Source organism: Carassius gibelio, chromosome B3 (genome assembly GCF_023724105.1).
Source record: "Carassius gibelio isolate Cgi1373 ecotype wild population from Czech Republic chromosome B3, carGib1.2-hapl.c, whole genome shotgun sequence".
In the NCBI taxonomy this organism is placed as follows: Eukaryota; Metazoa; Chordata; class Actinopteri; order Cypriniformes; family Cyprinidae; genus Carassius; species Carassius gibelio.
Window position 1 is genome coordinate 3,073,194 of NC_068398.1, and position 25,981 is coordinate 3,099,174.

The window sequence follows — 25,981 nt, forward strand, 5'->3', positions numbered from 1 at the left end:
GTGTCTAAAATGTCAGAACTATTAAAATAAGATGAAATTGAATGGTATTTAGGAGCTTATAGTTTTTGCATTATTACTATATTGGGCCTTTTTGAAGTTTATTAAACAAAATAATGAATATGTATTGAAAAAAAAATATTTATGCACATAAATAAATTAGAAATATTAGATGAGTTTGAATGAGTTTAAATTGATTAGAAATAGTTCATAGAAGCAAAGTTTGATTGAGTCTAACGGGATTTGGAGCTTGGCTCATCTGAACATCCTGTCAATTAAAGTCTATGGGATTTTTATGATTTTTAATATTTATTTTTATGAAAACCGTAAGTCCAATCAGTTAGAAAAGATATAGCACACCTCATCTGTTCAAAGACTTGAAAATGTTTCATTTATGTGCATAAATCAAAAAAGAATAAATATTCATAGTTTTTAATAAACTTTCATAAAAACCCAATATAGTAATTATGCAAAAACTATGATCTCCTAAATACCATTAAATTTGATCATATTTTAGTAGTATGGCCAATATATTTATCAAGTTATCACACATTACTGAAAAAGTGAATAAGGGACACTATGATAGTTATCTATTTTCATGTTGTGCATATAATAATACTCACAAAAGGACTCAGAATTTACTTGAAAAGATACACATCCATTGTGTAACTGCATCATCTATACAAACCATTGTGCTTGGACCCCTTATGCTCTCCTTGATTTAAACCGCATTGTTTCAGTTATCTTGTGTGTCATTGCCCACAATGCGACGGTGACAGGACTGTGAAATACATAGACGAGAAAAATAGGCATGACTTATTTTGCATCCAGCTAGACAACCCTATCGTAGCTGTTATCATAAGCCTAGGCTTTTTATTAGAAAAGAAAACAGCAAGGGACCATGGAAAAAGACTATTGCAGGCGTTTATTTTTTGTTTTATTTAATTTTTTTGCAGCGGGGCAGCTCAAGAATGTTGGGCACACAAGTACTGTGGCTCTTTTGCCCCATGGCCAAGCCAACATCAAAGTTAGTTCATTAACTTTTAATTCTAGTTGCATTTGCTGTCTGAGAACATTTCACTGGGAATCTGACTTGGGGGGTTTGTCAGTCTCTCAACAGTGGCAAAAAGAGTACGAGTGTTATTTAAGTTACTGTTTATAAGGTTCTGTCTAGCTGTGGCTAGTTTCACATTAAAAGCATGAAGGCTGTCTTTATAGATGCTATAGTGAATTTCAAGTTTTGTCTTCCGCCACATACACTCAGCTTTTCTGCATTGTCTTTTCAAAGTCTGAACTGCTGTCGATCTTCTCCAAACTGATTTCTGTCGGTTTTCTTGCTGACTATTATTGGAACAATATCATCAATAGCATTCTTAACATTTGAGTTAAAGGAATCAAGGCGAATGTCAACAGAGTCTGCAGAAATGCTTTGTGTTAAAGTAATAGCCTCCATAAATAGTACACTTGTGTTCTCGTTTATGCACCTCCTTCTGACAGAGACAGATCTAGATTCAGTGGTAGCAGAGATCAATATATCAAATAGAAAATAGTGATCAGATAGTGCTACGTCCTTAGTAACAATGGATGAAATGTTTAGACCCCCACTGATGATTAGATCTAGAGTGTGTCCACCTTTGTTGTTGGGTCCATGCACATGCACATTTCTGTATTATTTATGTGAATATTAAAATCCCCTTCAATGGCAAAACATTCAAACTCTGAGGAAATCATTGATAACATTTCTGTGACCTCTTCAACAAAGGCTGGAGAGTATTTTGGAGGGCTGTAAATAATAATAAACAGAATGTGTGGAGCACCTTTAAGCACAATCCCTAGATATTCAAAAGACAAGTACTGACCAAATCAGTTGTTTTTGGTTCACCTTCAGCAGACAGAGGGTTTAGGCCCTGGCGTTGTGGCAGCGGTCGGAGAGCTCTCGCAGGAGCAGGGACCACAGTCTTTGGTGGTTGGGAGCCCCGCCGTTTTTTTGTTGGTATCTGCGGGCTTGCAGCGAATGAGTGAGAGAGTTTAGTCCCTGTGAGAAGCACAGAAGTGGAGATGCTGGAGAGAGGGATAATGTGTCTGGTGAGATGGGCTGTGTCTCTGGTGTTTCCGGTGGCTTTGATATGTTGTCCTGGCTTCCCTGGCTGTTTTCCAGAAATTCATCCCTGGGTGCTGAATCTTGTAGCTGTTTTGATACATCACAGTCTGTCTGTGAGGAGCCTCCTTGGACAGGGCTCAGCTAGGATTGTGTCCATCAACAGTGCTTGTTGTGGCTGAATGGTGTCATCAGTGTCCTTGTGGGATATGTCAACCACCTGATGACTCGTACTCGGTGTGTGTGTGCTGAATGGATTGACACACTCTGCTGAAGGATGATGGAGGGAAAAGTAGATATTGTTCTTAAGCACTCTAGCACAAAGTTTGTTTGGGTGGAGGTCATCCGGTTTAAACAGTTGTCTATGGCCCCAGAAAAGATTGAATTTGTTGATGAAATGTACTCTTATATTACTCTTATATTATCTTATATATACTTTTATATTACAAGATCTTTGTAAAATCAGTACAAGGCTGTTTACATGCGGACGTCTCACTGATTGAAAAGGTAACCACTGCTTGTTTTTATGTCGTGAAAGGTTGCTCAGCTTTAATGGGCATGGACTTAATTCGAGCCTTGAACTATTCTTTTCACTTTGGTACTGTTACTGCACCTGAAGAACTACATGCAGTTGTTGGTGAAAATATTTCTGCTTCAGATACTTCTGTGGTGTGCCTAAAAGGCTTTGTTCTTTAGCCTACATTCAAACCTGATGCTACTCCAGTCGTCAGAAGCTTCGTCAACTTCCATTCTCTGCCCGACAAGCTGTTTCTGTAGAACTGGACTCATTACTTCAAAATGGTATAATTGAGAAAATCGATTCTTCCCCATGGATTTCACCTATTGTTGTCACCACAAAGAAAGGAGTTAAAATACACATCTGTGTTGATCCACATGAGCCAAACAAGGCCCTGATTGTTGACAGCCATCCTCTGCCGCATATGCATGAACTTTTGAGTGAACTAAGAGGTTCATCAGTGTTCACTACAGTTGACTTAAAGGGTTAGTTCACCGAACAATGTGGTGAATTTAATGGGGAAGCGAGCCTTTAGGAAAAGGTCGCTACGGAGACCACATCCTACCCGTAGGGAGGTGACATGTGGATATACCGATATGGACTGACCCAGGGGGCAGTACTACATACGGAAGGGGTCTCTGAGGCAGGTCCTACCTAGGAGTAGGGATGGAACGGCTGCCAGAAGAGACTGACAGAACGGTCTGTCAAGGGAAGACACTGGTTTGTCGACATGGTTCTGCAGTATTTGGTTAGGTAAGACACCCCCTTTTTGTTCATGCAATCTGACACTGTAAGATTGAGATGATGGGCAACACAATGGACAGGGATAATTCCAGGGAAATGGTAATTAAGCTTCTTACTCATACCAGTTTTCTTGCCTTCAAATTAAATTCAAATTTACAAAACTAAATATTATACTCTAACAGAAGTCAGAACTATCATTTTCAAAGCTTACCATTCATAACAGAAGCACCATCACTGGCAAATGATGCGAGAGGCTGTAGGAAGGGATTTTTCTACTGTTATGTTCAGTATGGTTTCTGTTATGGTGGCTAAAGCCCTGCATTTCAGCCCGAGCCTGACGGGCCCCCGACTTATTTATGCCCCTCGGGCCGGGCTTCGGGCCAATTTTCACGTTATAGCTCACATGCGGGCCGGGCCTCTGGCCTTTTTGGGTTATCCTTCTATTTATATTTTTAGACATTAATACAAATAAAAAAATAGAAGTTGACGTCGACGATAGAAAAACAAATATAGAAAGACATTTCATAACCTCATAACTTTCATAATCTGATAATTCAACCCGTTATAATTAAACTGACATACTGACATGACAGTCTCATGCACGTGCGCACGTACGCACACACGCTTTTCCGTCAGCGCGACCCATGATTATACTTCACTTATATCCACTTATTGTAGTAGTAGCTATTACATGCCTCTAAATTAATGTATTAATAATAGCCTAGTTGGCCAACTAATAATTATAAAATGATGATTCATGTAGCGGCGAGCATGCATTTCTGCGTCTGCACCTGTTGCCGTGGGCCACGCAGCAAAGAAGAGAGCGCTGGCCTAGTTTGAAAACATTGTGGAGCAGGACGAGGATGACGACGATGTACAGCAATATAAGCGCCTCAATCACAACATGGAAGGTGATGGACGAGATGTGCTGCTATGGTGGAAACAGCACAAGACCCTGCTACCGCAACTGTCAAGACTGGCTCGCTCTGTGTTAAGTGACCCGCCAGCAGCAGCAGCGAACGTGTCTTCAGTGCCGCGGTAAGAGAGGTTAGGGGTTAAACCCTTCCACTCTGGAGGCTATTCTTTTTCTCCACGATGCTCTGTAAGAGACTGTTCTAACTTTTAATTTGACTGGACTTTATTTTCGTTCAACTGTTGGAAACTAATGGAAAAAAGAATGGACATGTTCTGTGGTACATTTTTGAGCTAAGATAACCTGCAAGTTTGTTTTTAATTTAATTTGTTTAGATTGTAGGCTTTTTTCTCATTTAGTTTGCGAGCGCTGTTGCAAGCCTGCCTCAGTATTTACATGTTTTTATTTTATTTTACTCACTGTGGTTTAATAAATAAACATTTATTAAACTAACTGTATGTGTGATATGCTTGAAGTGTTTTATATCTATGGATTTTATTGTAGCCAAGTAAAGTATTAGCGTTAATTTGAGAGGCTTAATTGATTAAATATGTTTTAGGCTACTTGCTGTCGACTCGGCTGTTTAACGTTAATCGTAATTTTTTAAATGCTTCAAACATTTTTCTAAACTAACTTCATAAAGAAATGAAAAGAAACATAACACAAAACTGACCCCTTTTTTAATTGCTGCAAATAGGGCAGGCTTCCGCTGTGTAATACAATAAATAAATAAAAACACAGGCTCGGGCCGGACTCGGGCTGATAATTCTGATGAGCTGTCGGACACGGTTCGGGCTAGGGCCTGAGCGTCTCGGGCCAGGGCCGGGCTCGGGCCTAGATTTGAGGCCCGTGCAGGGCTCTAATGGTGTCAGCATCTCCAGCCTTAACCTTTGCCACCTGTAAAAATTTTGATTTTGGCACAATCTGACCAAAATCATCTAAACCAAGAGGGATGAAAAGATTATATGCTTATTAATAAGTGCATAGATTAAAAGTACTGAAAATGTTACATTTTCTTTGGAAGTTTTGGCTAAAATAAATCATACTTGATAACAACACCAATTTGTTTTTCAACTGAGATTTCTGTGGTTTCATCCACCATGAGGCCCCAGGCAGGTGACTTTGAAACTTCTTTCAGTAGCTGGTCATCCATCCACTTCCCTATTATTTCTAACTGCTCACCGATAATGTGGCTGCTAGTGTATGTTGTGTTTGAGAAGTGCATTAGATTCATATTAAATAATACAGTTTTGTTTAGTGAAACAAAAGAAAAATACCTGCAGTCCCTGAAAGTAAGCGCATCCAATGCTGTGTTTCCACCACAGGAACTTTACCCAGGAACTAGGGACTTTGGCCTGGTACTTGGTGTTTCCACCGCAGGAACCAGGAACTAAATAAAGTTCCGGGTAAAAAAAATGCCCCTCAGAAAGTGCCTGCTGGCGGGGTAGTACTTTTTTCAAAGCTTTTGGAACCTTTGGGGGCGGGACTTGGACACTAAACTCTGATTGGTGAGTTCACTCAGCATTGGTTGAGTTCAACCACCATTTATTCAGATCATTTTCAAAATATTACTTTTATTGTGTCATGAAATGTAATTTTAAAATTATTTCAGGTGAGAATGTAGTTGTTTAAAACTCAAATCTAAGGTTAACCACCAGATTCTCATATCAACCCTACTGGAAAAGGGCATCTCAGGAACCACACTTCAGTGGTTTGAGTCTTACCTATTAGATAGGTCCTTCAAAGTATCTTGGAGAGGTGAGGTGTCCAAGTCACAACTTCTAACTACTGGGGTGCCTCAGGGCTCAGTTCTTGGACCACTTCTCTTCTCTTTCTACATGGCATTATTAGGTTCTGTCATTCAGAAACATGGCTTTTCATACCACTGCTATGCTGATGACACTCAACTCTACCTCTCATTCCATCCTGATGATCCGACAGTAGCTACTCACATCTCAGCTTGTCTAACAGACATTTCTTGCTGGATGATGGCCCATCACCTTCAACTCAAATTCAAATCAAAGCGTTCTGCAAGTGAACGTCACTTGATTGTGCCATCCCAAAGAAGTACAAAGTCACTTTTACAGACTTTTACATTAAATGTTCCCTCCTGGTGGAATGACGTCCCCAACTCAATCAGAGCAGCTGAGTCCTTAGCCATCTTCAAGAATCGGCTTAAAACCCATCTCTTCCATCATTATTTGACCCTCTAACTTTAACACTCACTGTTTAATTTAACACACTTTTAATTCTATTCTTAAAAAAAAAATCTATTTACCTTTCTAATGTTTATGTATTCTATTTTCTTTTAATTTATTATGCAATTGTGTGTGTGTGTGTACAGTACAGACCAAAAGTTTGGACACACCTTATCATTCAAAGAGTTTTCTTTATTTTCATGACTATGAAAATTGTAGTGTCACGTATGGTGATACAAGAAACACGGGAGAGATCCAATTGCAGGTAAGAGGTTTTATTGAGGGGCAATCCAATGGGGTAAACAGTCCAGGCAGGGTCAAAACCAGAAAATCCAATAACATACAAACAAAACGAACACACGAGAAGAGCAGACTCTGGAAGGTATCATACATACGATAAGGTCTCCGTGACAAAGACTCAGACAGACCGGGTATTTATACACAGAAGGATAATGGGGAAACAGGAGACAGGTGGGGGAACAATCAATTAACTAAAACAAGGAGGAAGGTGACCAAATAAGGGAACAGGAAATGATAAGATGACAGACACCGTGGGAACGGAGGACACCTAGTGGACACCCAGGGAACACAACCCAGACACTGTGACATGTAGATTCACACTGAAGGCATCAAAACTATGAATTAACACATGTGGAATTATATACGGAATTATATACATAACAATAAAGTGTGAAACAACTGAAAATATGTCATATTCAAGGTTCTTCAAAGTAGCCAACTTTTGCTTTGATTACTGCTTTGCACACTCCTGGCATTCTCTTGATGAGCTTCAAGTCACCTGAAATGGTCTTCCAATAGTCTTGAACAAGTTCCCCAAGAGAAGCTTAGCACTTGTTGGCCCTTTTGCCTTCAGTCTGCGGTCCAGCTCACCCCTAAACCATCTTGATCGAGTTCAGGTCCGGTGACTCGCTCTCCTTCTTGGTCAAATAGCCCTTGATGCCTTCAGTGTGACTCTACAATTTTCATAGTCATGAAAATAAATAAAACTTTTTGAATGAGGTGAAGGTGTGTCCAAACTTTTGGTCTGTACTGTATATATATATATAAAGACCTTTAACACTAGCTTGCTCTATTCTTTTTCTATTCTATCTGTTTTCTTTCTATTTATTATATTATTTATAAGCCTATGCTAGGTGTACTGTGATAATCTAAATGAGACTTGTTATAGCACTTACTGTATATATCATTGCTCTTTTTGTTGTTTTTGATTGCTCCCACTCTCCTCATTTGTAAGTCATTTTGGATAAAAGTGTCTGCTAAATGAATAAATGTAAATGTAAATAAATGTAAATCTGTGGTTAATTTATAAAGACAGTGACTATTTAAAAATGTGTTTCGCCGATCTAGGAGATGGTGGGCTCCACGCGATCAGTAGGAGCTCAGTGATCATGTATCGGCCGAGAGCAGCCTCACCTCGGCTAGACCTTCTGATGTGTGCCGCTGGCTCTTATGTCTCTTTAGTGGTTAAACATAAAGTATGATTCACGTTGGCTAAATCTAAAAGGTTATCTTTGGTCTGTATTCAACTTATCTATATGTTAAATTGAAAATAAAAAAGGCAAATTTATATGATATTTAGTTTCATTGTAGTGGCTGTAAATATTCACATATCCCTGAACTAAGTAGGCTACATTTCTGCAGCTGTTATTATGTTTAAATGAAAACGAAAGGAGGCAGTGGTATTTGATATCCTATTTCGTTTTTTTGTAAATATACAGAGGAAAATTGCAGTAGCCAAGGCCAGCTGACGCTGCTGTTTGCAGAATTACTGTGCGCTCACACCGCCGGCGTCGAGAGCGTCAAAGTGGCCGGAAGTCATTCATTTTCAAATTAAGCTGGCGTCGAGCAGCGACGAGGAGCGGCGTGGTGCGACTTAGCCGTTGAGAGCGTCGAGGAGAGTTGAAATCAAGGCAACTTTATGGTAATGAGCTATGACGCGGTTGGGCAGCAACCAATCGGAATGTAGAAGTCCACCGCTTGAGAGGATTCCAGAGAATGCAGCTCTGACCACATTAGTTCCCAAGCACAATAGAGGACAGGTTGATTATTGCTGTTTCGGGTTTGCCATAATCTATGATGTGTCCCTGTTTGCGTACAGGGACATAAAAAAAATCAATTAAAAGTGATACGTGGACCAAGGTGTCTGAGATTGTTCATTTTCCTGCTGAGTTGCTGATGTGCAGTAACGTTATAGGAATAATAATCTAATGATATAATAAATAATAATAATGTAGTCCCAGTTTACTTTTAAACAAATTTCCCTGATTATACTTACATTAAGTAATGTTTATAATTGATTATATTTACTTAAGTAGCATTTTCAATGCAAGACTTTTACTTCCAACAGAGTATTTTTACAGTGCTTTATACATTATTAGATAAAGGATCCCAGACAGCAACATAGTTTTGGCCCAGATTCGGCCCACATCTGTCCCTCGTGAAATCCTTGCGGGCCAGATGTGTACCGGATCTGGGCCAAAAATGCTTGCTGTCTGGGATATTAATAATTCGTCCACAACAATATTTAATGAGGTTAACTTATAATGTTACCCGCCTTGTGGTTAGTCTACACGAGATCAACAAGCTTGTTTGCTTTGCAGCCGCTTCGATGTACTTCAGAGCATCTGAGCGCTCACGAATCTTTCAGCAGCGTCGTGAGCAGAGTGGAAAGAGCGATTTTTGACGCTCTCGATGCCGGCGGTGTGAACGCAGTTACCGGATTTGTGTCGTCGCCGTATATTACACTCTCGAGTCGAATGCGCAAAGTCTGAACTACCGAGGATATATGTCCAAAATCAGCGCACTTTGTATTGAGAAATCATCATTTTCTCCCAGACTGTGGCTGAGAATTATTCAATTTTAAACCTCTTCCAAATGATATGTAAACTATGCAATTATCAGACACAGATATACAATTTTGGTCATCATTGGAGAAGTCGTGGCCTAGTGGTTAGAGAGTTTGACACCTAATCCTAGGGTTGTGGGTTCGAGTCTCGGGCAAGCAATACCACGACTGAGGTGCCCTTGAGCAAGGCACTGCTCCCCGGGTGGTGCAGCATAAATGATGCCCACTTCTCCGGTTGTGTGTTCACTGCTGTGTGTGTGTGCACTTTGGTTCGGTTAAATGCAGAGCAGGAATTCTGAGTATGGGTCACCATACTTGGCTGTATGTCACTTTCACTTCATATTGTCAACTGTGGTGCTTTCTATCAGTGTTGTAAGGAATCATTCTCAGAGTCCTGAGGTTTTGATGCCAGAAGATAGACAGTCATAAGGCCTTAATGTTATGTTTTGTGAAAATAATTTGCTTCACCATATGTCTGCACATTTAATTCTCATAGATTTCCATACATGAAAGCAAATACAGATGATTACAACAGTAAAATAATGTAACACATCAATGGCTATATTCCCATGGATTATACTTGGATAATTTACTTTAATAATTTATAGTTTGATCTATAGTTTGAAAAATCTACAGCACAATCTGCCCTTCACAGTGAAACCAGGATTCATGCATGAAGAAAACACCTCTCCAAAGTGCCAGATGCCTTCGAATGTGAGCATTTTCCCCCTCAAATTAGTTACGATGACAAATTGCAGTCAGGTCAAGACCCCGATTAGGATGACAAACATGCAGATGAGCTTCCCTGAGGCGGTTTCTGACAGTTTGTGCAGAAATTCTTTGGTTATGCAAACCTATTGTTGCAGCAGCTGTCTAGGTGACTGGTCTCAGACGATCTTGGAGGTGAAGAAGCTGGATGTGGAGGTCCTGGGCTGGTGTGGTTACACTTGGTGGGCGGCAGTGAGGCTGGTTGGATGTCAAATTCCTGAAACACCTTTGGAGACAGACTATGGTAGAGAAATTAACATTCAATTCACGGGCAACAGTTCTGGTGGACATCCCTGCAGTCAGCATGCCAATTGACTCCCTCAAAACTTGTGACATCTGTTGCATTGTGCTGTGTGATCAAACTGCACATTTTAGAGTGGCCTTTTATTGTGGAGAGCCTAAGGCACACCTGTGCAATAATGATGCTATCTAATCAGCATCTTGATATGCCTCACCTGTGAGGTGGATGGATTATCAATGGAGAAGTGCTCACTAACACAGATTTAGACAGATTTGTGAACAACATTTGAGAGAAATTGGCCTCTTGTGTACATAGAAGAAGTGTTAAACGTGACTTTAGCTCATAAAAAATGGGTGCAAAAAAAAGTGTTGCGTTTATAATTTTGTTCAGTGTACTTCAGACATGGAGCGTAGGTGGAGTGGTGTTTCTGATCTCACATACTCTGCGGGACACCACCACATAAATGTGACTGTCCTCCTACAGGATTTAATACAGTAACAACTCACTACCAGTTACAAAGATACAGTAACAGTCTTTCACAAGCAATTCCAGCTGCATTTTTCTTTAATACATTTCTTAAATTACCCGTTCACTATGTTCTAGCCCACCATCTAGTATCAAATTTTATTAGATTTTTGGCCCGATGCCAAACTTACTTGCCGATCCCTGCAGTAAACAATTGAGAATTGGTTCACTGCAGTTTTAATGTTCCTGAGGCTTTTCCATGAATGTTAATCAAACAACAGAACACAGAGAAAAAAAATCACTTTTGTAGCTTTAACACAGATTTATTAGATTTTATTTATACAGTAAATACTATGCAGTGTTATTTTACATTTGATTATTCAATTTCTGTACCTGAATACGGTTACCTGGAGAATATAAAACACATTTCATTTGTATCATTTTCTATTATATTTATCAATTTTTGTAATTTGTTTACCATATTTTTCGGACTATAAGTCGGACTGGACTATAAGTCACATTTATTTAGGACCAAGAACCAATAAAGAACATTAGCATCTACAGCCGCGAGAGGGTGCTCTATGTTTTCTCTTGGTTCATTTCTCTTGGTTCATGTCAAATTAATTTTGATACGTCGCACCTGACTATAAGTCGCAGGACCAGCCAAACTAGGAAAAGAAGTGTGACTTATAGTCCGGAAAATACGGTATTTTCTATGCTTATTTATTCACCTACCAAATCACCCCAATCATTGATTTTATAATTTTTTCAAATAGACCTGATGAGAAGCAAGTCGCAACACATCACAGAGAAAAATTATCAAAATGTGAGTTTTTTTCCAATATCGTGCCACTCTACTTGTACGTTTAGTCAAGCTAATAGGCTCAGGAGCTTCTGCAGCATGAACACAAACATGTATTCCTCCATTTTTGTTGTTGTTGATGTTACATGATGTAGCAGTGTCTGACTAGGGTTGAGATGTGGGGTGATGACATCGTTTCGCAAAATATACGGATTGGCTGTACACATGAAAAGCAAAGGTGACCTTTTCAGATTTATCCACTCTGGGACCCGGTTTAAAAAAAATATATAGTGATTTCATTCTCCCAAACGCCGGATCCGTCTGGACGAAACACATATACCATACAAAATATTTACAATCACAGCTAAACATGTCTCCGTGTGTATGGGGCCTTACTGTGATTGTTTTTGTATGACTGTGTTAAACATATGACTGAATGAAACACTTCCCATGTACAGTGCAGTGATACCGTTTCTTTCCAGTGTGAATCCTCTCATGTGTTTTTAGACCTGATTAATCACCAAATCTCTTGACACAGTGTGAACACTTTTAAGGTTTCTCTCCAGTGTGAATCCTCTCATGTTTTTTCAGACTTCTTGAATCACTGAATCTCTTGACACAGTGTGAACACTTATAAGGTTTCTCTCCAGTGTGAATCCTCTCATGTGTTTTTAGATGTTCTGACTGACTGAATCTCTTGTCACAGTGTGAACACTTATAAGGTTTCTCTCCAGTGTGGATCCTCTCATGTGTTTTCAAATTTGCTGACACACTGAATCTCTTGTCACAGTGTGAACACTTGTAAGGTTTTTTTCCATTGTGGATCATTTCATGTGTTTTCAGATGTGATGACTGACTGAATCTCTTGTCACAGTGTGAACACTTGTAAGGTTTTTTTCCATTGTGGATCATTTCATGTGTTTTCAGATGTACTGACTGACTGAATCTCTTGTCACAGTGTGAACACTTGTAAGGTTTTTTTCCATTGTGGATCCTTTCATGTTTTTTCAGATTTGCTGACCCACTGAATCTCTTGTCACAGTTTGAACACTTATAAGGTTTCTCTCCAGTGTGTATCCTCTCATGTGTTTTCAAACTTTTTGAAACACTGAATATCTCGTCACAGTTTGAACACTTATAAGGTTTTTTTCCATTGTGGATCATTTCATGTGTTTTCAGATTTGATGACTGACTGAATCTCTTGTCACAGTATGAACACTTGTAAGGTTTCTCTCCAGTGTGAATCCTCGCATGTTTTTTCAGATTTGATGACTGACTGAATCTCTTGTCACAGTGTGAACACTTATAAGGTTTCTCTCCAGTGTGGATCATTTCATGCAGTTTTAAACTGCTCCCTGAACTAAAAGTCTTTTCACACTCAAAGCACATGTGCTCCCTCACAGCAGTGTGTATTTTCTGATGTGCTTTCAAACTTTGTAGATGCAAAAAACTCTTACCACACAAATGACATGAATGTGGCATCTCCTTTGAATGAACTTTAAAGTGTTTCTTCAGAAGTGAAGCCCATAAAAACATTTTCCCGCATTGATCACATGAGTGCTGCTTCTCTTTAGTGTGGATGTTCATGTGTCTCTTCAGGTTTGTTGATTGTGTGAAGCTCTTCCCGCACTGATCACAAGTGAATGGTTTCTCTCCAGTATGAATTCTCATGTGATGCTCAAAACCTGTTTTGTGTGTGAATCTCTTTCCACACTGAGTGCAGTTGAAAAATGTCTTGGCTCTTTTATTCTTTAAATCTTTCTGTTTGGTTTTAGAGAAACTCAAAGATTGTCCTCCAGTTTTGACATTATTTTTCTCCTCAACTCCACTTGATTCTTCATACTCCTCTTTTTCTTCAATAAACTCTGAAACATACGTAAAAATTATTTATTTTTGGTAACTTGTTAAAAGCTGAGAAAAGTTAACAAAAAAAGTGATCCTATTGGATGTTTAACATCTGTAAATATAATAATGACTATTTTTTGCTTCAGATTTAATGGAGACAACACTGTAAACATAAAATGAACACAATGTTATAATTTTTTCAATGCCCTCTACACATTTTGAAGCATTGTTGTTTTTTGGGGGTATATATATATATATATATATGCCACTCTAAAATGTGGTTTTATGAAAACCAGTCAGTGTCTGATGTGACCACCATTTGCCTCACGCAGTGAAACACATCTCCTTCATAAAGAATTTATCAGGTTGTTGATTGTGGCCTGTGTAATGGTGGTCCACTCCTCTTCAATGGCCGTGCGAAGTTGCTGGATATTGGCAGGAACTGGAACACGCTGTTGTATCCACCAACCCAGATTTTTGCTCCTCAATAATTCTGTGTATTTACTTTTTTATTGTTATCAAATCAAGGCATGAAACTTTTAATTACTTAAAATAAAGAAAAACGTATTGTCTTTGAATTACTTAAAATTAAGCATACATTTTTGGCAAACAAGGGGGGTTTACTATTAAAACATAGAAGAAATGTTGTGTGATTATTCCTTAAATTTAGTAGTAGTAATAGGCCATGTACATTCTGCTGAAAATGGACTTCAAACCCATGGGTTGCAAAATAAATGAATACCTTTACAATTCTGTGTGTTTGTTCTGTGTTTATTATTTGACGTTGAAAAAGGAAACGTCTTTTTTTTTTGACGGAAAATCAATTTTATAATCCATTCAGTGAACACTTATGTCTTAAAAATTGAAATAGATTTTTTCACAAAAGAGACAGCCCTAGTTCTTATCACGATATCTTACACCGGGGTCGCCAAACTTTTTTCTCTGGGGGCCACATTATCGTTCCTGACTGTGATGGGGTGCCAGGCCGGGCCAGCTATATAACATAGAATTGTATGACCCAGGCCAAAGTGACCACCAGCAGGCCTCATTAGCCGCATTTCCACTGTCGGGCCAGTGCGAGCCAGGGCTTAAAGCGGGCCGGGCGGGGCTCATAGCCCCGGGCCAGTAGCACCGAGGCCAGAATAGCGCAGGGTTTCCACAGTGGAGCTTGAAGCACCGCTGCGCATCACTAAAACACGCCCTTTACACGCCTCTCAGAACAACGCCGTGCAACCACAAAATTTCACCATCAAAGAGAAGTTATCAGAAAACTAAGAAATAGGTCACTGTTATATGCGCGATCACAAAACAAACATGATAAAAGCGTCCGTTTGTTTGCATGCTTTGTTATATATTCAAATTCAAAAGCATCGATGTTTTAACTATAGATCATATTTATATACATTGATCATATTGATTTAATTTATCAGGACTCAAAATTGATCACACATAAATACACTTATTTCTATTTTATTTGTTTATTTTTAACGCTTATGAAAATAGCCTGCTTATTCAGTCGAGTCTGTTTCTGTTTATTAGCCACAGTAGCCGTCACATTTAGAATGAATGATAATATCTCTATTTTTATGAAAGCTCCCGAACAAAAAACATTATTAGGCTATATTCTTTTATGATAGGCAACGTGAGATAAACTCTCGAGACGAGGCTTGTGACAGATAACATAATTTACGTAATAAATGATTGTGATAGAGAATAAGGAGCTGACGTCTGATTTCTTCAACCGGTCATATTTTACCATGTTTACTATGGTAACATGTTTAGCGTGCATAACTTTTTCATCGCTTATAAATATATCTGCCTTGTAAGGGGATTATAATCCACATTGGATCAAGTTATTTCAAACACTCGCTGCTGACTGAAAGTGTTTTGAGCTTGATTTATTTAAAAAAGTGTTTAATGCTGGTGTTATAGCTGTTATCTTTCTGAAATGATCCGCAGCGCAGACTCTCTATTTTTATAAAAGCTCCTAAATAAAAATCATTATTATATTTTGATGATATGCAACGTGGAGCTAAACTCACGAAACGAGACAACAGATAAAATGTTACTTAATAAATACACAATTGTGATAGAGAATAAGAAGCTGACGACTGATTTATCCAAGCGGTCATATTTACCATATTTACTATGGTAACGTTAATGTTTGGCGTGCATAGTCTTTTACATCGCTTATAAATATTTCTGCCTTGTTTAGTGATTATAATCCAAATCGGATCAAGTTATTTCAAACACTTGCTGCTAACTAAGAGTGAGTTTTGAGCTCAACTTATTTTAAAACGTCTTTAATACTGGTGTTAAAGCTGTTATCTTTCTGAAATGATCTGCGCTGACGCTCTCTAGACAAGGAGAAACTCCGCCTTTGTTCATAACCCCTCCTCTAGCCCCAGCTGGCCCGCTTTGGCCCAAGGTTTTCGTCGGGCCAAAAAACCCTGGCCGTTGGCTCCGAGGAAGCCCCGGCGAGGCACGATCAAGCCCCGGAAGTGACAGTGAAAACGCGACTGGCCCTGGCACGCACTAGCACGCCCCGTCTTAGCTCGATAGTGGAAACACAGCTCTTGAGTCCATGAATGCAGCACTGAAACCCGCAGCTGAGTTTACAGATCTGCTGTCTGGTGAGAGCTACGTTATAGTGTCTTCAGTCAAACCCCTCCTGAAACTCCTGACAGAAGATATGCTTAAACCATCAAATGAGGATACCACCTTAACACTGGACATTAAACAAAAATGGGACTTTAGCTTATTCACAGTATCCCCCAGAGTTAGATAAGTCCATACATACTTTTTTCATTTCTGTGCGTCCTGTAAGTATTATTTGACGCACCCAATGCTAGCCTAGCTTAGCACAAAGACTGGATGTAAATGGATACTGTTAGCATAGTAATCCCAATAAGTGACAAAATAATGCAAACATTTTCCTATTTACATGCTGTGATCTGTATAGTCACAGCGTGTACAAATAACAAGGCTGTATGAGACAGACACCATTTTTAATCATATAAATACTGGGAAATATATTCTCACTAGGCGTATGAGCACAGCTAACGTTACTTGGGCGGAGTGGCTACTTGGACAGATTAGCGCAGCACACTAACAAAACAAGTGACTAGCTAGACGTGACTCGTGATCATGGCTCACATTGAGGAATTGTCAGACTCAGAGGAATTTTACTGTGTATCAAACCAAGATCCAGAACCAGGTAGTTTTGAGCCAGAATACACATGAGTAGTTACAAACTTTGCAAGCTGTAAGACAAAGATGTCGAAGGGAGAATCAGAACGAACACAGACTGGTGCTGTAAATGTGGAACATGCCAACCTATGCCGACAGAAACCGAGTGCCTTTGTTGTAATGAATGGGACCTGGTATTACCATCAATGTGAAGGCTTGATGACAATCAAAATATTTGCGTCACTACCACGGAAGATTTCTCTGCCCTACACCCGGCAATTGTTGTTTTTTTCCCATTGTGACAAGATCAACTGGAAGAAACGCCCCATGCCGAGTGAACCTAATGGTCAGCTGTCTACCAAGTAAGTGATTTTGTTATAATGATCACGGGCAGTGTGTTCATGACAACACAATAATAATAATAAAGGGGATACACGGAGCCCCTATTCACGTAATAGTGTCACTACTAAGGTTATATTACATTAGCATGGCACTGTTACAGTATGGCTAATGTTAGTCATCTCAAAACATAATGGAACACTTACCGCAGCAACAGGTGATCCAATTTGTCCTGTCTTTATTATCGATGGCTGTATCCTTTAGCACACGTTTCATGGTCCGTGTGGCAACTTGCATTTTTTCAAAATAGTCGTCCACAGTAAAATGTTCAGAGCAAACAAAATACTTTGTGATGGTGTTTACAGGTGTGTTTGGATCTATTTCCACAGCAAGTAGACATCGATTCATCAGGTCAGCGTTTTGGGTTGGAATTCTATGAAACATCATAGTATTACCTGTTCTCCCCTGTTTATTGTCGCAGCTCTTTACAATACAGCAAACACCCATGATTGCACACTATAAATTTACTCTATTACCAACTCTGAGTGAACACTCTGCTCCTCACCAAGGCGCTTCTCGTGTGCTGCGCTAATCACTCCGCCCAAGTAGCCACTCCGCCCAAGTAACGTTAGCTGTGCTCCTACGCCTAGTGAGAATATAGTTCCCAGTATTTATACGATTAAAAATGGCCTCTGTCTCATATAGCCTTGTTATTTGTACACACTGTGACAATACGGATCACATGTAAATAGGAAAATGTTTGCATTATTTGTGCTAAGCTAGGCTAGCGGTGGGTGCGTCAAATAACACTTACAGAACGCACAGAAATGAAAAAGGTATGTATGGACTTATCTAACTCTGAGGGATAATGTGAATAAGCTAAACTCCCAAAAAGTCAGAGTGTTCCTTTAAAAAGCAACAATATATGGTACATAACTCAACGGCAGAGCTTTGTATGCAGTAAAATAAGGATAAATTAGGTTAAAATAATAAAAAACAGCGGTAATACAGCATATCGCGCTATTGAGCCACCCAAAATAACCGCAGGAGAAATTTCTTAACCGCGACAGCCCTAGCAGTAGGCTGAACATTGTGAGTTGCGCGTGTGCACTGTCTGTCACTGCTTGATCTCGAGCAAAATTCGGCAAATATTATAGTTTATTTTATAACTAAATACACTCCTGAACAAAATCTTAAGACCAGGGGATGCTTGCAAATTTTACACATTTCGCACTAGTGGATCATAACCAGGTTGTAAGTGGTGCTTCAAAATGCCAAAAGAAGAAACAGGAGCAAGAAACAAAAAATAGAGAGTAGGCAATTTATTGAAAACTGCATTTAAAGTCAAACAGGCTGTTCATCAGCTGATCAAAAGTTTAAGACCATAACCATAAAAAGGTCAAATCTGCACAAAAATATGGCTTTCATGTCATTGTTCTTCAAGCAGTCATACTGTCAAGATCTCCTGATGGCAAAGGCAAAAAAGCTTTCTCTCTTTGAACGTGGCAGGATTGTTGAGCTGCACAAACAAGGTCTCACACAACGCGCCATCGCTGCCGAGGTTGGACGCAGTAAGACAGTCATTTTACATTTCTTAAAAAATCCTGAGAGTTATGGGACAAAAAAAAGTCAAGTGGTAGACCCAAAAAGATTTCACCTGCACTGAGCCGCAATATCCAACGGGTTGTCCTTGAAGACACAGGTCGATCCTCGACCCAAATTAAGGCCCTTACTGATGCTGACTGCAGCCCAATAACGATAAGACGTCATCTGCTAGAGAAGGGCTTCAAGAACAAAAAACGTCTTCAAAGGCCACGTCTCCTCCCACGACACAAACTTGCCCGTTTGGAATTTGCAAGGGAGCACCAAACATGGGACATTGAAAGGTGAAAGAAAGTTTTATTCTCTGACGAGAAAAAATTTAACCTGGATGGTCCTAATGGCTTTCAACGTTACTGGTATGACAAGGAGATCCCACCTGAGATGTTTTCTACGCGGCACAGTGGAGGAGGCTCCATCATGATCTGGGGAGCTTTTTCCTTCGATGGGAAAATGGAGCTTCAGGTTGTGCAGGGGCGTCAAACGGTGACTGGCTATGTGGATCTGTTGCAGAGGCATCCCTCTTGACCGAGGGCCCCCATCTGTGTGGTAATGACTGGGTCTTTAAACAGGACAACACTGCAATTCACAACGCCAGCCTGACGAAGGACTTCTTCCAGGAGAATAACGTTGCTCTTTTGGACCATCCTGCATGTTCCCCTGATCTAAATCCCATTGAGAACATTTGGGGATGGATGGCAAGGGAAGTTTACAAAAACGGACGTCAGTTCCAGACCGTGGATGCCCTTCGTGAAGCCATCTTCACCACATGGAGCAACGTTCCCACCAGCCTCCTGGAAACAGTCGCATCAAGCATGCCGAAACGAGTGTTTGAAGTGATCAACAAGAACGGTGGGGCTACTCTCTACTGAGTCCTTTTTTGACACTTTTAGTTCTGTTGTGAGTTTATTTCTGGGATATGGTCTTAAACTTTTGATCAGCTGATGAACAGCCTGTTTGACTTTAAATGCAGTTTTCAATAAATTGCCTACTCTCTATTTTTTGTCTCTTGATCCTGTTTCTTCTTTTGGCATTTTGAAGCAACACTTACAACCTGGTTATGATCCACTAGTGCGAAATGTGTAAAACTTGTGATGCATCCCATGGTCTTAAGATTTTGTTCAGGAGTGTATCAATTTCTAACTGAAAAAAAAAAAATCTAAAAACCAGATACAGACATTTAAAAAAAAAAAATAGTCCATGACGACTTTTGGGTATTGACTCATAGGGCCGGTTCAAGTCGCTGGCCTTAGTTTGGTGACCCATGTTTTACACTGTGAAGGCAATATCGATATTATATTATATAAAAAATATTTTAACCTTATATAAAAAGTCAGGGATTGGACATAGACATGAGAAGTCTTTTATTGTCCCGTTGTCCCAGTGTTTACTGTAATAAGCATACAGTAAACACTGTAACATTGTGAAATATTGTCCAATTAAAGTATCTATTTGAATATTTTAACACATAGGCTACTGTATTCCTGTGATCAAAGCTGTATTTTCAGCATCATTACTCCAGTCTTCAGTGTCACATGATCTTCAGAAATCATTCTAAAATGATTTGTTGCTCAGTAACCATTTCTGATTATTATCAATGTTGTAAACAGTTGCTTTTATATAGTGCTTTATTGTGCGTTGCTGTACACCCAAAGCACTTTACAATCATGTGGGGGGGGGGTCTCTCATTAACCACCAACAGTGTGCAGTATCCACCAAGATGATGTAGTAATGGGTGATATAAACGATATGCGATATAAACGATACAAAATTGGCCTACGATAGAGATTTTAATTCTATTGCAATAATGCATGTTGATGACGCAATCTACCCATGACATTTAGAGCCACGAGCTGCAGCCAGCTGCAACGAATCATCATATTCGTCATCTTGAATAAACATGGCTGAAAGCGTCAGCGAAACAGAGGAGCTCGTGAAAAAGACTGGTGCAACATCTATTATTTGGACTTGGTTTGGATTTAAACCGTCCGACGAGCAGCAGAAAAATATACTCTGTAGAGTGTGTGGGGCAAAAGTTCCAGCTAAGAGCGGTAACACGACTAATCTGTTCTACCATCTCAAAACTAAATATGTCGTTGAATACCAGCATTGCCAGCCAACCGCAAGATCCAGTACGAAGAACGCAGGACAGAAAAAAAAGGAACTGATCCAAACCTCAATCCAACAGTCATTTTCAAAAGGTACTCCTTATATTAGGAAGAGCCAGCGATGGATTGAAATTACCAGGGCCATAACTGTTTACTTGTGTAAGGACATGGTCCCTTTTCAAACGGTAAAGAGACGCGGCTTTAAAGCCATGATCAGAGCTATTGATCCACGATATGAGGTACCTAGCCGCAAATACTTCACAGAAACCGAGATGCCAAAATTGTATGCCGAGCTCCGTGAAAATGTTGAAAAAGAGCTGTGTGACTTGAAATACTTTGCTACTACAACAGACCTATGGTCGAGCCGTACCATGGAGCCTTTCCTCAGTCTGACCATTCACTATATAACGGATGATTGGAATCTTGGCAGCCGGTGTTTGCAGACGTCGTACTTCCCCGCTGAAAATACGGCCGAGGAGATAGCACAAGGACTCAAGGAAGCGCTTGAGTCATGGGGTTTTAAAGAAGAAAGCCAAGTTTGCATTACTACTGATAACGGAACGAACGTGGTCAAGGCAGCATCTCTGAATGATTGGACCAGGCTGCAATGCTTTGGACACAGGCTGCACCTCGCCTTCGGTAGGTAAAAAAATTGTGCATATGCATAATATTAATATTTTAATAAATATTATATATATATATATATATAAAAACATAAACCCACTTGGTATTATATTAATATTATATAAATTATTTTTATTCATGTAATAGTGCATAATTATAATATTTTAACATTATACTATAATAGTTGTCTATATTACTGCATAGTAATGTTGCATTTGCGTTTAGAGATGTAGAATTTGCCTCTGTTCAGTTGTATACCCAATGCTATTTTAATGTTACATATGTGTTAAGTGATGTTCATTCAATCCTAATCAAACATTTCAATAGTTGTAATGATAGTTGTTCAGTGTGTGTGGGGAGAGAGAGAGATTATAGATGAAATTAACAAATAATATCGTACAAATTTGTCAACAGAAAAAAGTATGAAAGACCCCCGAACTGACCGTGCTGTTGGCGTATGCTAGAAGATTGTGAGTGCCTTTTCATACTCTTGGAAAAGAAGAAAAGAGTTGAAGAAAGCCCAGGCAGAGCACCATCTTCCCTTTCATCGGCTCATCACAGAAACACCAACAAGGTGGGGGTCACGCCAGATGATGATCCAGAGGGTGCTTGAACAAGAGAAGGCACTATCACAGGTACTGAAAGCAGACAAGAAAACCAAACACCTGGTACCCACTTGGCAAGATACAGATGCCTTGGAATCTATAAGCCAGACCCTCGGCCCACTGCTGGAATTCACAGACGCGCTGTGTGGTGAAGATTATGTCAGTGTGTCGTACGTCAAACCTGTTCTCCATCTTTTCAACAACACTGTTCTTGCTGCAGCTGATGATGACACCGAGCTGACCAAGGACATGAAAAGAGTCATCCTAGAGTACTTAAACGAGAAGTACTCGGACCCAAAAACGGTTGACCTGCTGGATATGGACTCCTTGGTCGACCCACGGCTTAAAGATGCATATATAGCTGATGACCGCGAGGAGTTCATCAAGACCAGAGCGGTAGCAGAAATTCTGTCACTGTTGGAGGTGCAAGCTGCAACAGTCAGAGAGCCACTGCCACACACAAGCACTGAAGCTGCAGCTGATGGTGCTGAAGCTGCTGAAGTAGCTGTTGAGAGGCAATCAAAGAAGGTAAAACGGAGCCTGGGAAGCTTTTTCAAAAAGGCCTCCTCCGATGGCACAGCTGCTCTCGCTGACAGAGAGGCCATAGAAGTGGAGCTAAAAAGTTACCTGCAGACAATGCAGGTTGATGGAGAGACTGATCCAATGATGAACTGCCTTTAACCATCATTTTGCATTATTGAGACACTGTTTTCCAAATGAATGTTGTTCAGTGCTTTGACGCAATGTATTTTGTTTAAAGCACTATATAAATAAAGGTGATTGATTGATTGATTGATCTACTGTACTGGTGGCGTCTGTACCAAGCTAATTTTCCAAGGGTGGCTAGACTGGCCCAGAAATATCTCTTTATCCCGGCCACAATTGCTCCTTCGGAAAGGGCATTTAGCTTTGGTGGCAACATTGTTACATGCCACCGGTCTCTGTTGAAGCCAGAAACTGTGGACAAGCTTGTGTTCCTGGCTAATCTTTAGGGCTTAACAAATGACAAATGGTGTGTATTAAACAAAATCTCAGTGAGTGCCTGATTTTAGGGTTTAGGGTTCGTTGTTGTTGCTTTTTAACTGAGAAGACACCAGACAGTTTTTCCTGTTCTTAGCATATTTTGTGTCCTTTAAGAAAGTAACTAAAATTACCTTTGCACTTTTTACTGTATATATGGCATGGCACTACTGTAGAGAAACTTTGGTAGCACTTTATTTTACAGTCCTGTTCCCCATGTACATACTATGAACTTATTATAGTAATTACAATAACTATGTAATAACTAGGTACTAACCCTGAACCTACCCCTAAACCTAACCCTACCCCATGTAGTTACCTTGTATTACCAGAACTTTCTTAGATAAATACACTGTAAGTACACTATAAGTACATGGAAGTACACATACTGTAAAATAAAGTGCAACCGAAACTTTAATACTTTAAAAATTTTCTTTAGTTGACGTATATGTTCCTTATACTGAAAGTATTTTATTTATTTATTTTGTCCTTTCATTTAGCACTTTATAATGTTTTCATTTGAAGTATATGTGCACTACACTTGGAATAATTTTCTTTATTTAAAATAGCCATGCCTTATACTGGAAGTATATCCCTAATTCACAGTGTCCGTTCCTTTATTAACAAGACACCAGTTTTAATTTCATTAGGAGAACACAATTTTTAAAACCAAATGCGTTACCTCGGCTGCAGGTTTGAAATATGTTTTTATTTAAAGTATCTGTGCATTTACACAAAATAATTTTCTTTGCCTAATTAATACTGGAAGTATTTTCAGTACAGTGTATGTTCCTTAACTAAAAAGACACCAGTTTTTCTGTTCTCTGCAACTTGAGTGGCATTTAAGAACCAAGGACTTTAAGTATAGTGCCTTTTAGAAGGAAAACGTATTTATCTGCAACATTTTGTTGTATAATTACAGTTTTGCTTTTGCACAATAAATGTTCTCGAAACGACATACGTTTCTTTATTTCTTAAAAAAAAATACATTTAGCAGTTTGGCTTTCCTAAGGGTCTGTGTAACCTGTTCTGAAATGGTTCCATTATAATTTATATATCGCAATATATATAGTTTTCGCAAGAGGCTGCAATGTATATCGCAATATGGATTTTAGGCCATATCGCCCATCCCTAAGATGATGTTACGGCAGCCACAGGACAACGGCCCCAGTGCGCTCACCACACACCAGCTACAGGTGGCGACTTGAATCAGAATGAGCTTTATTGCCAGGTATGTTTACACAAAGAGGAATTCGTTTTCATGATAAAAGCTCCTCAGTACAACAGACTTTCTCCTTTCAGATGAATCAGATAAAATCAAATAAAGTGAGCGCATCAATAATAAAATGTGCCTCACACAGCTCTGGGGGGTGAATAAAGGCCTCCTGTAGCGAATCTATGCCAGCCATTCCGGGGGTTGACGTAGGACGAAGGTGTTTTACAAAAACACATTGATTCGCTTCTGGAGGCCTTTATTCACCCCTCTGAGCCATTTGAGGCACTTTTTATTACAGATGTACATGCTTTATTTGACTACTTTTGGACTGTTGAACAAAAACACCCACCTACTCCAATTCTAATGCTTTTCATTTTTGGGTGAACTAACCCTTTAATATCTTTGTTGTGGTAAACACAAAATATGTTTTGAAGAATGTGGGTAACCAAACATTAGCTGGTGCACATTAGATAGTAGGAAAAAATTATATGAAAGTCTGATCAACTGTTTGGTTATACACATTATTCAAAATATCATAACACCATAATATTGTTTTCTGTGAATTAGTGAACATTATTGTAGCATAAACTTTTCGTTTTCAAACGTATTGTGAACAAATGTTCTGTGTTTGTATCATGGCCTTATTTCAGTGAAACAAACAGACATTAACTATGAATGAAAAAAATACCAACCTCCTTGTTCCTCGTGTTTTATTCTCCAGGTTTCTGGTTCCTCGTGTTTTATTCTCCAGGTTTCTGGTTCCTCGTGTTTTATTCTCCAGGTTTCTGGTTCCTCTTGTTTTATTCTCCAGGTTTCTGGTTCCTCGTGTTTTATTCTCCAGGTTTCTGGTTCCTCATGTTTTATTCTCCAGGTTTCTGGTTCCTCTTGTTTTATTCTCCAGGTTTCTGGTTCTTCTTGTTTTATTCTCCAGGTTTCTGGTTCCTCATGTTTTATTCTCCAGGTTTCTGGTTCCTCTTGTTTTATTCTCCAGGTTTCTGGTTCTTCTTGTTTTATTCTCCAGGTTTCTGGTTCACTCGTGTTCTCTTCACTCTCTTCTTTAACAAACTCCATCTTCACAGCAGCAGATCTCAGTTCAGATTATAGTCCTCCAGATATTCCTACTTGAAAACTTAGTCGTCTCGACTTTTTTTATATTACAGGTCTGATTCAAAAACTGTATTTTCTCTTAAAAGAAACATGTCTAACCGTTTGTATTAATGCAGCATCCCGACATAACTACAACAAAGAACGCGGTGAAACTAAACGTCTGCCTCTAAGGTTTAATGGCATCTTTCAAAACAAATTTTAGTGTTTAGCGCCACCCGCTGGACTGGAGAGAGAAGTGACGCAAGAAAAAAAAAACAGAACATCACCAGTTCGTCATCATTTGGGGGCGAACACCAATCGGAAGTGGGGATCCCTGTGTTACTCTGCTGCCCGCAGTTGGAATCAGCTTCCAGAAGAGATCAGATGTGCTAAAACACTAGTCACATTTAAATCTAGACTCAAAACAGTATCAGTATTTTTTTCACAGCACTGTAGACCAGCATTTATGTTCAGTAGTGTGACATTAATGTGTGGAAATTGAGAATTGTGTGTGTGTGTGTGTGTGTGTGTGTGTGTGATTGCTATTTTTAGAAAAATGCAGTGGTTACAACTAAAAAAAGACCAAAAATATAATTCAGCAGAAGATGGCTGTGGTGAAGAAAGCAAAGGTGAGCAGTAATCTATTTATTTGATTTTTTATTAATTTCTGTCTTTATAGTTTAGAAAACATAATAACTGTAATTGTATTTCAGGAAGACCTGTGGGAGTGCTGGAGAAATC

At 39.3% G+C, this 25,981-nt stretch overlaps 2 protein-coding genes across 8 annotated transcripts in view; one reads left to right on the forward strand and one right to left on the reverse strand.

The window, feature by feature from the left end:
* The window catches only part of LOC127952149 (zinc finger protein 271), a 223,445-nt gene that overhangs the window by 171,317 nt on the left and 26,147 nt on the right, over positions 1-25,981 (forward strand). The window lies entirely within an intron of this gene.
* On the reverse strand, positions 11,601-25,305 carry LOC127952162 (zinc finger protein ZFP2-like). The gene is made up of 2 exons (XM_052550526.1): positions 24,847-25,305; positions 11,601-13,474 (listed from the first exon to the last, which is right to left on the reverse strand). The coding sequence occupies exons 1-2, from the start codon at positions 25,223-25,225 to the stop codon at positions 12,159-12,161; spliced, it is 1,695 nt and encodes a 564-aa protein (XP_052406486.1). The 5' UTR covers positions 25,226-25,305; the 3' UTR covers positions 11,601-12,158.